General features: G+C 41.0%; 2 protein-coding genes across 2 annotated transcripts; both read left to right on the top strand.

Moving 5' to 3' along the window:
* Positions 1-483: 483 nt before the first annotated feature.
* LOC133012277 (myelin-associated glycoprotein-like) lies at positions 484-3,498 on the top strand. Its single transcript, XM_061080255.1, has 6 exons — positions 484-538; positions 970-1,053; positions 1,634-1,687; positions 2,435-2,791; positions 2,869-3,099; positions 3,227-3,498. The coding sequence occupies exons 1-6, from the start codon at positions 484-486 to the stop codon at positions 3,496-3,498; spliced, it is 1,053 nt and encodes a 350-aa protein (XP_060936238.1).
* A 7,474-nt stretch (positions 3,499-10,972) lies between these two features.
* Positions 10,973-13,302, top strand: hbegfa (heparin-binding EGF-like growth factor a). Its single transcript, XM_061079772.1, has 6 exons — positions 10,973-11,189; positions 11,956-12,195; positions 12,295-12,493; positions 12,584-12,736; positions 12,846-12,932; positions 13,044-13,302. Exons 1-5 carry the CDS (start codon positions 11,141-11,143, stop codon positions 12,916-12,918), a joined length of 714 nt encoding a protein of 237 aa, XP_060935755.1. The 5' UTR covers positions 10,973-11,140; the 3' UTR covers positions 12,919-12,932; positions 13,044-13,302.
* Positions 13,303-14,398: the final 1,096 nt, after the last annotated feature.

Raw genomic sequence — 14,398 nt, 5'->3', positions numbered from 1 at the left:
ATTTTAATCTCACTTACAGTTTTAATGACAGTTCATTTTACAGTTCAATTTTAAATCTTAGGTTTGTCTTTTTCTTGTCAATCTTTATTGCATCTGAATGAGACACTGAACAGATGAGATAAAAACACACCAGTTTTTCTCAAATCTCCTTTAGTTTGTTTTTCCTGTGTCTGTGAGATGTTGTGATGTGGATGATACAGGTTTGGTATGAACAGCCACTAAAGTTATTTATCACACTCGTTCAAACCACAGTTTAATCTGCCACCATCGGGCTCAGCATGCAGGAAGGTGTAAAGAGGAAGGAAGATGGGTGGTGTTTAACAGTTTAAATTTATCTTTATCTTACAGAATCTGTCTTTATTCTCAGACTCTTCTGTGTTGGAGGTAGACGTGTCTGTGATGTCACTGAGTTTCATCTTGTGCACATTATTTATCTGAGGACGTTTTTATAGTTTGAAGTCACAGACGAGAGCAGCATCTACTATGATTGTAACTGCAGCAGCGAGTGGATTTGTTGTCCTTCTTCTCACTGTGACAGGTACTGTACGTCTACATTCATGTTGTCACTCTATTTTACATTACATTTTACAACTCGGACTTCTGATTCACCTGAAGTGAGATTAAGAAAGAAAGTAAAAATATAAATGAACCATTCATTAATTTTCAGATCACCACCTGTAAAGTGATGCAGAAAGAAAACATATGAATGAATTATCATCAGTATTATTTTGTATCTTTGTTAAGAAGTTTGAGGCAGATCAAGGTTTCTATCGACGAGAGTCTGAAATATTATTCTCATCATGACTTAGTTCCTCTCCTCTCGATGCAGGAATTGTCATCAGTGTGTGGAGTCATTAGATGAAATGTTATGGAATGGTGCTCATGGAAATGTGATTCTTTTCTACAACAAGTAAAAAGATAACTAAGTGTTCTCTGGTGTCATTATGAATCTGATTCTCTGTGTTACAGTGGTACAGTGTGAGAATGGCTGGAATGTTAGTTACACTTCTACTGAGATCTGTGCCTTCAGAAGATCAACAGTGGACATTAACTGTACCTACACATACCCATCCAGAGTTAATAACCATGATACTTCAGTTCAGGAAACTTTCTGGTTCATTAAAGAGAGTAATGGGATTCACGTTGATCTAAGGACTGATCCGGAGTATTCAGGTCGTGTGGAGTATCTCTGTGGAAACAACACCTGCACTCTCAGAATCTATAACCTGACAGAGAGGGACTCATCTGTGTACAAGTTCATGTTCACAACAAACCAACCTACTTGGAGTTTAACTGGCTCAGCTGGAGTCACTCTGTCTGTAGCAGGTAACATTTACATCTGAACATTCATTCATTTATTTCCTACATCTTGTTTGGTTCACCTGAGTATGTCTGTGCACTTTTATATGCATGTTTGTGTTGTCAGTTTGGACTCAAATGAATTCCTTGTTGTCACACACAGATTTGCATGTGCAGGTTAGCAGCTCAGAGAAGGAGTATTTTGACATGGATGCAGAGGTCAGGTGTCAGAGCAGTTGTCGTCTTCCTGATCATCTGAACTACGTCTGGTACAGGAACCAACAGAAGATGAAGGAAGAAGGAGCATTTTTTTGTGTTTATTTTCATTCTGCAGACAGAGTTTTCTGTGCTGTTAAAGGACACGAGGATATCCGCTCTCCATCAATCGGTGAGTTTAATCTACAGTATTTCACTAACAGCACCATCTGCTGGAGTATTTGAGATAATGCATTGTACCATAACTTCATGTGTCTTAACCATACAGTCTATGGTCTTAACCTATGGTCTTAACATACTTTGAACTCTTTGGATACTACTGTCAGTACTGACAAACTAGTGTAGTACTAGTACTTGTATTCTTCTTGTGTAAATAAAATTGGAAGACATTACTCCTCCAATTAAAATTAGATTTAACTTCATGATTGACAGCTGAGGCTGACTCAGGATTGGTCGAGCTCATGTATGGGCGGGACCTTGATGCTGTGGCTCCATCTCCGGATCACTACTGTGCAGACTGTGGTTCCAAATGTGAAAGATGGCAGCGTTGGTATCCAGGATATTTTGGCTTCATTTCTGGAGAGTGGGAGGAAGTGGAGACGTGTCGTCCATCTTTAATCGACTCTGCATAAAAGACACAGATAATTTCCTCCATATTGGCCAGTTTGCCCCATTATAAGAGCAACTTATCCAAGGTCCCTCATGTCCCTCACCTCCAGCAGTGTGTTTCTCCCTCACACTGAAGTCTAAAGGGAACTTCCCTGTGTTTAATGTGAACTGAAAGTTTTCTCATCTTGGCATCTTCATCATCTTAAAATGAAAACCTGCCGACTGGTGATTCACCAGAGAAAATACATGAAGTTAGTTTTATAAATGTATACGTTTATTGGCTGATTCTCTGATGTGCTCTGTGTTACAGTGGTAAGGAGTCAGAATGGCTGGAGTGTGAGTTTCACTTCTACTGAGATCTGTGCCTTCAGAGGATCAACAGTGGACATTACCTGTACCTACACATACCCATCCAGGTTGAATAACCTTGATACTACAGTTCAGAAAACTTTCTGGTTCATTAAAGAGAGTAATGGGAGTCACGTTGATCTAATGACTGATCCGAAGTATTCAGGTCGTGTGGAGTATCTCTGTGAAAACAACAAGTGCACTGTGAGAATCTCTAACCTGAGAGAGAGCGACTCAGCTGTGTACAAGTTCACGATCACAACAACCAAACCTACTGGGAGATTAACTGGTTCAGATGGAGTCACTCTGTCTGTCACAGGTAACATTAACATTAGAGTCAGTTTGAAATGTTAGTGTGTGTGTTGAAATAAAATCACATGTTTACTTTGTTCACAGACCCTCAGCTCCAGGTACATTTTAGGAGATCAACAGCCAATCCATCTTCTACCTGGACAGAGCTGAGCTGTCACAGCAGGTGTCAGCCCCCTGATCATCTTTCCTACATTTGGTACAATAACAATAAACCTGTTGGACGGAAAAAATACTTTCACCTCCAACACGTTGATGCTGAAGACAGCTATCACTGTGCTATAGAAGAACAGGAGCGTTTCCCTTCTCCTACAGTGTGTGAGTTTACTCCTCCTCATGAAGCTACAATAATGTGGAAATAATTTAAATTTAAACTTTAACAAATAATGCAGACAGTGTTTTGATTGTATTCTCATCCTATGTGTTAATATAAACTACCCCTCAGACGCTCCAAAGCCTCCCTCTGTGTCAGCGAGTCCCTCTGGTGAGATCATGGAGGGCAGCTCGTTGACTCTGACCTGCAGCAGTGATGCTAACCCAGCAGCTAAATACACCTGGTACAGGAGTGGAGATGAACAAGTTCAACGTCTCAGTGAAGAGACACAATTTGTCCTCAGCTCCATCCTGTCGTCAGACTCTGGAGAGTATTACTGCACAGCTGAGAATGAGCTGGGAAGGAGTTCAGCAAACATCTTTATTACTGTGACATGTGAGTGAAACACAGGTTATTAAGTGAAGACATATTGAATCTGTCCCATTCTTTGTCCTTTACATTTTAAATGTGCAGATATGGGTCGTTTGACGTCTGCCCCATAAATATTCACAGTCAGACCATCAGCAGCACAAAGAGGAATCCACCCAGCGTCAGTAAAAATATCCATGAAGCTTTCACCATCCTCAGTAAACTTGAAAGATATTTCCTTCACTGTGCACATTCAGGTGAGAGCAAACTGCTCTCAGCAGACAGACAGTAGTGAAAACAAAACCCTGCCCCTGTGCACACATCACACATACACCTACCAGCAGGGGGAGCAGTGGCTCATTAACATTTTAAGAGACGCCCACAAACTGGCCACTCTGAACAGGGCTCCTCACACGTTTTATTAGGAAGAAACTCTGTCTAATTGTGGAAAAGGGTCATAATATGTAACGTTAAAGTCCACGTTACAAACTGGACTATGGTTTGGAAATCTGTGGACATTCAGGGGAGTCGGGAAAACAGTAGTGCAACAGGAAGTCATTGAGAAAACCCAGCAGCTCACTACACCTGGTACAAGGAGAACGAGGGCTCACCAAAAGCATCAGGACAAATCTTCACCATCAATGATATCACAGCTGAACATGGTGGAAAGTATCAGTGTGAGGCCCAGAACACACAAGGACGTAGTAACACCACCTTACATCTGACTGTTGGAGCAGGTGATTTTAGCACTCTGACTTTTACAGCCTACACCCCCCCCCCACCTTTTCATTGCACCAGAACCTTAAACCACCAATACTCAGGATTTCCAGATGTGTCACAGCTGTATATCAAGCCCATCATATTGCACATGAACAATACTGACTGACCAACAGCATCACCTGGCAAACTGAGTCATCAGTCTAACCACACTGCTCATGTCTCCTGACTGTTGTCCGAGGAAGTCACTGATAATCATGAATACCATCAGGGTGACTCTGGTGGTCCTGCTGGTTCCAGTGCTTGTCTGGACTCTGTGGACGAGGTAAAACAATACAAATCCATCAGTTCACCCTCTGCTCTTTCACTGTCTTCTTCAAATGTCTTCAAACACTAGTTTCAGTGTTATGAAGTTCATTTTTTCAAATGTTGTGTTTGTTGTTGTTTTCGATCCAGGATGAAGAAAACTCTGAGCTTGAAATCAGAAGAGAATGAAGCTGTGGAGATGATAGAGGTGAGAGACAGTGAGGCCAAAAGAATGACTCCATATCACTGTTTTCATCTCACTATGTTGGAGAAAGAGAGAAAACATTTCTTGAATCAGCTACTTTGTCTGAATCTGCCCCAAAATGCAAAAGGTTCTTTCCATTGACCGAATATTAAAATGGATGAAGACTCTGGGTCTAGAAAGTGAAGTGAATAATCCATTTAGAGTCAAAAACCATAAAGCACTTCAGGCATTGGGGCATGGATACCATGTGATTGACAGCTAGTACTGGGTGCAGGTCACAGGTTTAGGTGGGCGGGCAGTGTCCTTGGGCCCTGACTCAGGCTCCACCCCCTCTCCTCCAAATATGTTTACTTCTGGTTTCAAAAAACAAGATGGCGCTGGACCCAAGTCAAAAATAGAGGCTTCTAAATGGCAGCCCACAAACCGATGGTTGACGTCACGTTGACACTTCTTTCTTATCCGATGTCCCATCGTTCCACCAAGTTCTGTGGAATTCCATTTATCAGTTTTTGTGTAATCCTGCTGATGAACAAACAAACGAATGGACAGGGGGCCCAACAACGTTCAAACTGTTTTGAATGAATTGTGATTATTTGCAAGTCCAGTGACGATTAATAATTTCTCATCTCTCCCCCATCAGTTAGACAACTGTCCTGAGTATGACGATATCGCTGCTCCAGCACAGACAGAAGACACAGAGGAGCAGGAAGACCTGGTGTGAAGCATCAGGTTAGAGCCACTGGGACAAACAGAACCAAGATGGACGACTAAAATATCTGAGTGCAAGCGCAGAGTTTGAGCACAAGCAGAGTAAATCTAAGCACCAGCAGGAGCTGTGTGAGTGCAAGCGCATGGTTTTGAGTGAAAAAACCACAGAATCTGAATGTGCAAGTCCATCTCTCAAACTAACAGACCACGCTTTTGAATGAAGAGAAAACACCCGTACATTTCCTTTCTACTCATGGTTTCCTGTTTTCTTCTCTCCTCAGGTGCACTGTGATTGGTTGAAAGTATTTAGGAGTGAACAAGATGTATCTCTCTCTCCATCCCCGGTTGCAGCAGCAGCAGTTTGTACAGCATGACCTTTAGAACAATAGTATTGTCGTGTTGTGTCTTTTTTTCTTTTTTGATGGGTCCAGTTGTCTAGTCTCTGCAGCTTTATTTCTGTGAGCTTTAGTTCTGATGTTGGTTTAGGTTGAAGGAAGATTCTCAGATCCTAGGACCCTTTGTGGGTTGGTGTGTTGGCTTTTCCTTCTTTTGTCCATTTTGCCGGCATGTTGTTGAAGTTGTTGTCTTTCGGCAATACATTTTTTTTATTTTGCTGTTACCTTCTGAACTATGTTGCACGTCTTGGTGATGAGCCTGTGAGGCTGTGGTAACAACACGTGACTTGTGTCTTATACATGATATTAATGTGGTTATTACATGGATAATGAATTATTATGTATCTTGATTTTATGATTCTTTCTTATATACGTTTGTTGGTCTTTTGTTTTCACTCCTTATCTATTTGATTTTTAGTTTTTCAGCAGAACTACACCAGAAAACTAAAAAAAATATTTTTCAACAAACTCAAATTTGGGCAGGAATCCTGATAAAGGGGCGGAGCCTGTTTGTATCACTTTCTTTATAATTGTGAGACTGATGGAAACAGTCAGGATTATTTAGAGGACTGGTTTCTTTGAGTGATTTAACTCAGGTGCAGCTTGATTGAAGTGAGCTCGACTCAGTGACAGACTTGCCTGGTGGGTTTAACCAGGGTTTGTATGTCTGATGGATAAATGTCGATAGTTGTACTAATTTCCTCTGAGGACTGGAGGGAGCACGTCTCATGTGGACGTGAGCTGCTACTTACGTGATCAACGCCTTGAATGTGACCGTTAACACAAAGTGAACTGCTGACACCAGATGAGTTGTGTTGCCTCTTGTGTCTGTTCAAAGTTTGCATCAGGCCCATTGATTTCACTTTAGTGTTTTGTGATACCCACATTCATCACGTGTTAAACACGTGAAGAAGAAGGAGTTAGGTGTGTTTTAATCCACCATGTTCACACGGCGGCCATTTTCCTCTGACGTCTCTCTCAGGGTGTGAAGCTCGAATGTTGTTACGAACAGAATAATGTTGTACTGGTGTTTTCCAGGTTTATAAATTATACAAAAAATATAATATGTTATCATTTATTCTTAATAAGAATTATTGATTCATTATTGTAATATTAGTTTTGGTAATTTTAGTAACAGAATAATTTTTTTTGCTGCACCTTTAGGAGACTGATGTTAATTATACCTTTTCTTTTTCTTCACAACATTATTCATATCTATAGTCTTGTGTATTTCATTTGTTGTTCACTCGCAACTTCCTCTTTTCTAACTTTGTGATGTACAGTTTTGCCACAAAGCAGATTTTCTTTAGAGATCATTAAATAGTTTTTTTTGTTCTGTTCATATATTTTTATTTTTACCTAAAATGTGAAGCTCATTTGTTCTAATTTGCTTTTGATTTGAAACTCTTACTATATTTTAATCTCACTTACAGTATTAATGACAGTTAATTTTAAATATTTTTCTTGTCAATCTTTATTGCATCTGAATGAGACACTGAACAGATGTGATTAAAAACACACCAGTTTTTCTCAAGTCTCCTTTAATTTGTTTTTCTTGTGTCTGTGAGATGTTGTGATGTGGATGATATAGGTCTGGTATGAACAGCCACTGAAGTTATTTATCACACTTGTTCAAACCACAGTTTAATCTTCCACCATCGGGCTCAGCATGCAGGTAGGTGTAAAGAGGAAGGAAGGGGTGGGGGGCAGACAGACAGACAGACAGACAGACAGACAGACAGACAGACAGACAGACAGACAGACAGACGGGGGGGGGGGGGTGTTTAACAGTTTAAATTGATCTTTATCTTACAGAATCTGTCTTTATTCTCAGACTCTTCTGTGTTGTAGGTAGACGTGTCTGTGATGTCACAAGTTTCATCTCGTGCACATTATTTATCTGGGGACGTTTTTATAGTTTGAAGTCACAGACGAGAGCAGCATCTACTATGAGTGTAACTGCAGCAGCGAGTGGATTTGTTGTCCTTCTTCTCACTGTGACAGGTACTGTACGTCTTCATTCATGTTGTCACTCTATTTTACACTCGGACTTCTGATTCACCTGAAGTGAGTTTAAGAAAGAAAGTAAAAATATAAATGAACCATTCATTAATTTTCAGATCACCACCTGTAAAGTGATGCAGAAAGAAAACATGAATGAATTATCATCAGTATTATTTTGTATCTTTGTTAAGAAGTTTGAGGCAGATCAAGGTTTCTATCGACGAGAGTCTGAAATATTATTCTCATCATGACTTAGTTCCTCTCCTCTCGATGCAGGAATTGTCATCAGCGTGTGGAGTCATTAGATGAAATACTATGGAATGCTGCTCATGGAAATGTGATTCTTTTCTACAACAAGTAAAAAGATAACTAAGTGTTCTCTGGTGTCATTATGAATCTGATTCTCTGTGTTACAGTGGTACAGTGTGGCTGGAATGTGAGTTACACTTCTACTGAGATCTGTGCCTTCAGAAGATCAACAGTGGAGATTAGCTGTACCTACACATACCCATCCACAGTTAATAACCATGATACTTCAGTTCAGGGAACTTTCTGGTTCATTAAAGAGAGTAATGGGATTCACGTTGATCTAAGGTCTCAGGTCTGATTCAATGGGCATCGCAAAATGGCCTAACGTTGCCCCCCGAGACCCCCGGAACGTGTTCACATTGACTGATCTTCACAAAAATCATTACACAGGTGTATCATGACCAAACAAACAAAAAAGTCTTAGGTGCAATTAGAAAAACGCCACAGGAAGCCTGCTAGGTGTAGATGAAGGACCGTTGGAGGTTTGCACAGATTAGAATGATCTTCAGAGGTGCTGGTAGATTTTATTAGCTTGTCACAGAACAAGGCTTTTAACCCTGTTTTCAATCTTTATGCTCATCTAAAGGCCACCAATAACTCAATAACAAATCTTCTTTTTGCTTGTTATAATTGATTTTCCTCTTAAATGTTGGTGGTTTTTTAATGTCACATATATATATTTTTGTGTCAATCAACTTAACAGTTCGGCCATGCATTCGAAGATTGTGCAGTATATAGAAAAGTATCATTAAGCTTCCTTGTTGTAAACCAGTACTTCACAGCAACAATGTAGTGGACTTTTCCTTTAAGTTGGGGCTAGGAGTTGGAGGAACAGTATCCTTTGCCACAATCGACTATGATGTTATTCACTTGTTTGAAGTATGGTTGTAGATTCCCACAGTCATTTGGTTGTGAGAGGGACGTTGGTCAGTGTCTGTTAGTTCATTTTTGTGGTGTTGGCTGTAAAAGAAACCCTAACCCTAACTCTGTAGTTTCTTTTTTGGGAGTTTTTCCCCCTGCTTGGTTTCAGAGAGCATATTCTATTGAGGGAATCCTTTGTTTCAATTATAGTGTGGTGGTGAACGTGGGTAGAGCATTCTGCCCGTTGACTTCCACTGAGGTAGAGGTGTAACAGTTTCCCCCACAATTATACTCTCGAAGACTAGGGTTCAGTTTGGTAGTTCTTGGTGCGATAGGTCTGGGGAATGGAGTCCAGTTTTTGTTGGTTCTTAAGCTGAACCTGTTTCACTGTTTGACCTCTACTTGCTGGTAAGTAACTTTAAACATGAGCTCTTATGTGGGAGATTTTATTCAGACTCCTTCAATGTAGTGAATGGATCAGTTTACAAATGAACAGTTGACAAATGTTTGTCAGAAAACCTACATATATGATCTTCTGAAAAATAAAGTGATGGGAGATGGGGTTTTGTTTAGAAAATGTGATAAAACAGGATGTGATTTTTGCTGCAGTGATGTTTAAACAACAACAACAACAAAAGGAACAAGACAAAATGATACAGCACAGGCAAATGGAATTGGAGATGATGAAACAAAGTCATGAACTGGAGCAATATAAACAAGACAATCCAAGTTCTTCCACAGATCTTTGTTTCATACATTTTTTAACCCAAAGACACTTTCTGTAAATCCAAAGAATCCTTTTAATGTGAACTTAAATGTGACATTATGTGTGAAAGGTTGTGGAATTAAATGTAATATAATTTGTATAATCCTTTTTATTGACCAAACAGCTTCCTTCTTTCACCACGTGGTGGCGCAAACAATCTGTACTATTCTCACTTCTGGACCCTCTCACAAGATGCTTCAGTCCAGTTTCGACTGGGCAGTCATCACTATGGTTGTGTTGTCGTCTATCTATCTAGTCACTTACAAAAATTACTTTTTTAAAACTCTTTTTGACATCCTCCGAATTTAAAAAGGCTTTCCAAAACGAGTGCAGTGATAGTATGACAAAGATCAAATGTATCTGTATTTCACTTTTCTTGACAAAGCACTCCACATGAAGAACAAATTAGATTAAAAGAACAGCAACCAAAACCACAGAAAGATGATCATATATTATAAAAGGTTAAAGCTTTACGAAGAGGATGGGAACAGATGAATATACACATGAATAATACAGGTTGGACCGAGCAAGGCAAGGCAAGGCACACCCACACACATGCACACACGCACACACACACACACCCACACACACACACACACACACACACACACACACACACACACACACACACGCACACACACACACACACACACACACACATACACACACACACTTATACATGCGAGAGATGCTCAAATAGTAAAAAATAAGTACAGAAACACAATAATATTTACACTAATCAAATAAATCAAGAGAAAAAACTATTTTTCATGTTCTAGCATGCATTTTGGCAAATAACATCCCGTGAGTCTTAATTATATATCTTAACAAATAGTAAAATCAGTGGAAAAAGGAAAGTTAAGTTATGCAAGAGGGGCCACTTGGTAGAATTAAGTGTTTGGGCTGATCTACGGATGACAAAAATAAATTATTATTATAGGAGTTAAAATCATATCAAAATCATGATCAATACCTAAGTTGGCCTTATCCTATTTCCATTAGCTCTTACTGTGGCTCCAAGCAAAGATTAAAAATGATGAGCAATGCAACTATTACTTAATTCCTAACTAGTCCTAATATCTTTGTACCTTTTATAAATCCAGACTTTTGACAGTGCACACCCTCTCACACACTTACTTCCACACACACCCTCACACACACACAGTGTGGGCGTGTTGGAGTGAGCCATAAATACCGCTGTGCCTCTGTGCCGACGCTCTTTTCCTCGCTGCGCTCCTCCGTCGCTCTCCCTCCAGAAGAAAACACCAAACAGACGGAGTCCATTCAAACCAGCACACCGAGAAAAAGACCCAAACCACCAGAGGAGGAGTATTCAGAGCCCGGAACAGGTGGAAGGAATACAACTTGTTGGTTTCTTTTTATCTTTCGAAAACAACTAAAAAGGAATGATGAGGATTTTCAGCGCTGCGCTCCTGATGCTCGTTCACGCCTTGGGTAAGTTTCACGTGAGCTCAGATGTGTAAAGAGTGTGTTAATTTGTGTGTTGACTGGGATCCGGATCACGTGTGTGATGTTTTCTGTGAATACCGGAGTTACGCGGTCTCCTCCTGGTTCCGTAAGACACAATAATCCTCCGGAGGCTAACGCGTCTTCTCAAACTTCGGAGCGGAGCTTTTCATGATGCCAGGCTATTCAGGAGCTAATGGGGTCATCTCTCTTATTTTAGAGCATGCTTTATGTAACTGGATACCTTTATTTTTAACTCATATTCTTGCCTGACATTAGCTAACGGTCTGTCCATGCATTTTGTGTGCGTGTGTGTATGAGACAGGCAGGGTATATGCCAACTTTTATTTGCCTCCCCTTATACCTCCCACTGAAATTGTCTCATCTTTTTGGCAACTTTCCACTCTACCTAAGTGCTCATGAGCAAGGCAGCGGCTACCCATCAACCCCCGAGGCCATCATGCCTTTGCATCTGTGCATTTCCCAACAGGGCTCAGGCAGGATTGCACTTCCAAACCCACAACTCTGGCCTGCATGATGCTCCCTTGTACAAAACATGTTACAACTTGCCCTTAGAGGTCCGCCCACCTTTGGCACAGTATCCTGTGCTCAGTGACTGTTCCCTCTAGAGGAAGAAGAGTGTCTGAGGTGTTTTTAAAGTCTGAGCTGTTAAACCAAACCCACCTGCGGGTTTTAACATTTTTTAACACTCTCTCTCTCTCTCTCTCTCTCTCTCTCTCTCTTTCTCCTCCAGTGGTGTCCAGAACGACCAGTGGTGCTGCGGTGGACAGGTATGAGAGTGACAGGCAGCGGCACACCGCAGTCATCAACTTCATGGACACAACCAAAGACAGGAGGTCAGAGGATGCGATCACAAGGGCGACGACGGTGGAGTATGGCTGGGGAGGCGAGGAAGAGGAGAACGACGATGAATACTACTATGGAGACGAGTATGAAGACGGCATGTCTGGAGACTATGACATGGTGCCACGAGGTAAAGGCAGTCACTCACCTCTGTTTATCTTCATTTTCTCACATTTCTCACACAGACCATGATGTGTAATTTTGTTTTTGCTCCATTTTTTGGTTTCAGTGTCCAAGTCGAGCCAACCCCAAGACCCGTCTGCCATCCTGGAGACTGAGAGCACAGAAGGAAAGAGGAGGACAGTAAAGGGGAGAAAGAGGGCGAAAGGAAAGGGAAGAAAGAGGAACCCATGCCTGAAGAAGTACAAGGATTTCTGCATTCATGGCACCTGCCAGTACCATAGGAACATCCGCCAACCGGCCTGTGTGTAAGTATCAGCTCTGCACCCCGCCCTCTATTCAGGAATCTGACCATCCACTGAATTATTAACTGATTCCCTCTCCTCCTCATTCTACAGGTGCCACCCGAACTACTCTGGCGAAAGGTGTCAGTTCATCACGCTGCCTGTGCACTCCCCCGAGGGATACAACCGGACAACGGCTCTGGCTGTGGTGGCCGTGGTGCTGTCGTCCGTGTGCCTCACCATCATTGGTCTTTTATTAATGCTCAGGTGAGTGAAACACACACAAACACACCCTCTCGGTTATTTACACACAGATAAAGTATGTATTCTGAATATAATATTCTGAACGAGCTCCTTTTCTTTGGCTTTCTCACAGGTTTCACAAGCGAGGGGCTTATGACGTAGAGAGCGAGGAGAAGGTCAAACTGGGGTTATCATCCAACCACTGAAGAGACAATGAGAGGTGAGTGGTCTGGAGGAAAAGAACCACAAGCATACATTGACAAACATGTTGCTTTCCTCTTAGTTACCTGAATGAAATTTGCTTATTGTCTCTGTTTTTTTTCCACTACAGGCAAAGATGCAGAAATTCTACCTCAAAATAGAAAAAGAGAAGGGAACCAGAGAAAGAGGAGGTCCTACAGGAAAAAAGGAACGTATGCAAAGAAAAGGAACAGAGGGTGTTGTCTGTGTGATCCTCCACCGGACGTTCAGGCGAACCTGTCCCTGTAGAACTCAGAAGTGAAAGCGGGGGCCGTCTGTTACTGGAATACTCAATGGCCCCAGACGATGGAGCGGAGACGTGACGAGTGTGAGGTGATGAACATGAAGGAAGGAACAGGGGGGGGGGGGGGGAGAAGAGGAAGGGAAAAGTCTAGACTCTGTGCTGCTTCTTGACGGTGTGAAAAGTCGTCTCAGACTGAACTGAACCAGAAACGTTTTTTTTCTTTTTTGTGGAAAATGGGAGCTCAACCTGGATTTTTGTTTTTCTTTGACAAGTCCATCTTTTTTTTTGTGTACAGTAAACGATATATTTATGATTCTAATTTATTTATTTAACCTAACTGTATTTATAGAGATTTTTAACCGCCCTCTGCAGTTTTTAAAATAATGATGTTACAGTTGTTTTTATATTCCTTATTGGACAATATTTATTTATAAACACAAAAGCAAAAAAACATGGAAGCTCCTGTAGATATTTGATATTTCATGGAAAAAGAGATATGATGTACAAACACCTTAAATTTATGGCACTCAATAGATGATCAATCGTACTGTGATTAATAAATTGATCATTGAATTGATATAATGTTTTTTAAATTATTATTCGGTGGGGTATCAATTCAAGCAAAACACCACTCACACAGTAATACACCTGGAAAACTCCTGCCAGTTGGATCTGTCAGTGTCTAAGCAGCTCCACTGTAGCAGGTGGGGGGGTTCAGTGCCTTGCTCAAAGGCACAGAGGTAATGGTAATGAGCGAAGAGGGGGGAGGCCCTGCTCTTTCACTTTCCCCACTTAAATGTATCCTGCAGGTTCGGGGATCTTTAGGCTTAGTGTTATGAGTCACTGTCATTACATTATGATGCAGCTTACTGGCTATGTATTGATTATAGGCAACATTAACACTGTGCACTCAGCGTATGTATTGCTAAGAAACTTTTTAAAAGGGAGTCAAGAAAATAACATGCACTGTAGCAGGAATTTGGTATAAATACTTTGTACTGTCATGTTGTCTTATCATCATTATCATCAGAGGAGGAGAACCTCCCTCACATCCGAGTTAAGCTGTCATGGGAAAAAATGTGAATTCAAGTGTTCCACCCTTTCAAATCCTGTCCTGCAGTTTTGAAGTGATTTTTATTTATGTGATTTTTTTTTCAGAGCAAGCAAAAATAAAAAAAAGATTATCTGAATTTTTGACTCTG

The sequence above is a fragment of the Limanda limanda genome, chromosome 10 (genome assembly GCF_963576545.1).
Source record: "Limanda limanda chromosome 10, fLimLim1.1, whole genome shotgun sequence".
NCBI lineage: Eukaryota > Metazoa > Chordata > Actinopteri > Pleuronectiformes > Pleuronectidae > Limanda > Limanda limanda.
Note: the sequence above shows the minus strand (reverse complement) of the source record. Positions and strands in the feature narration are given on the sequence as shown.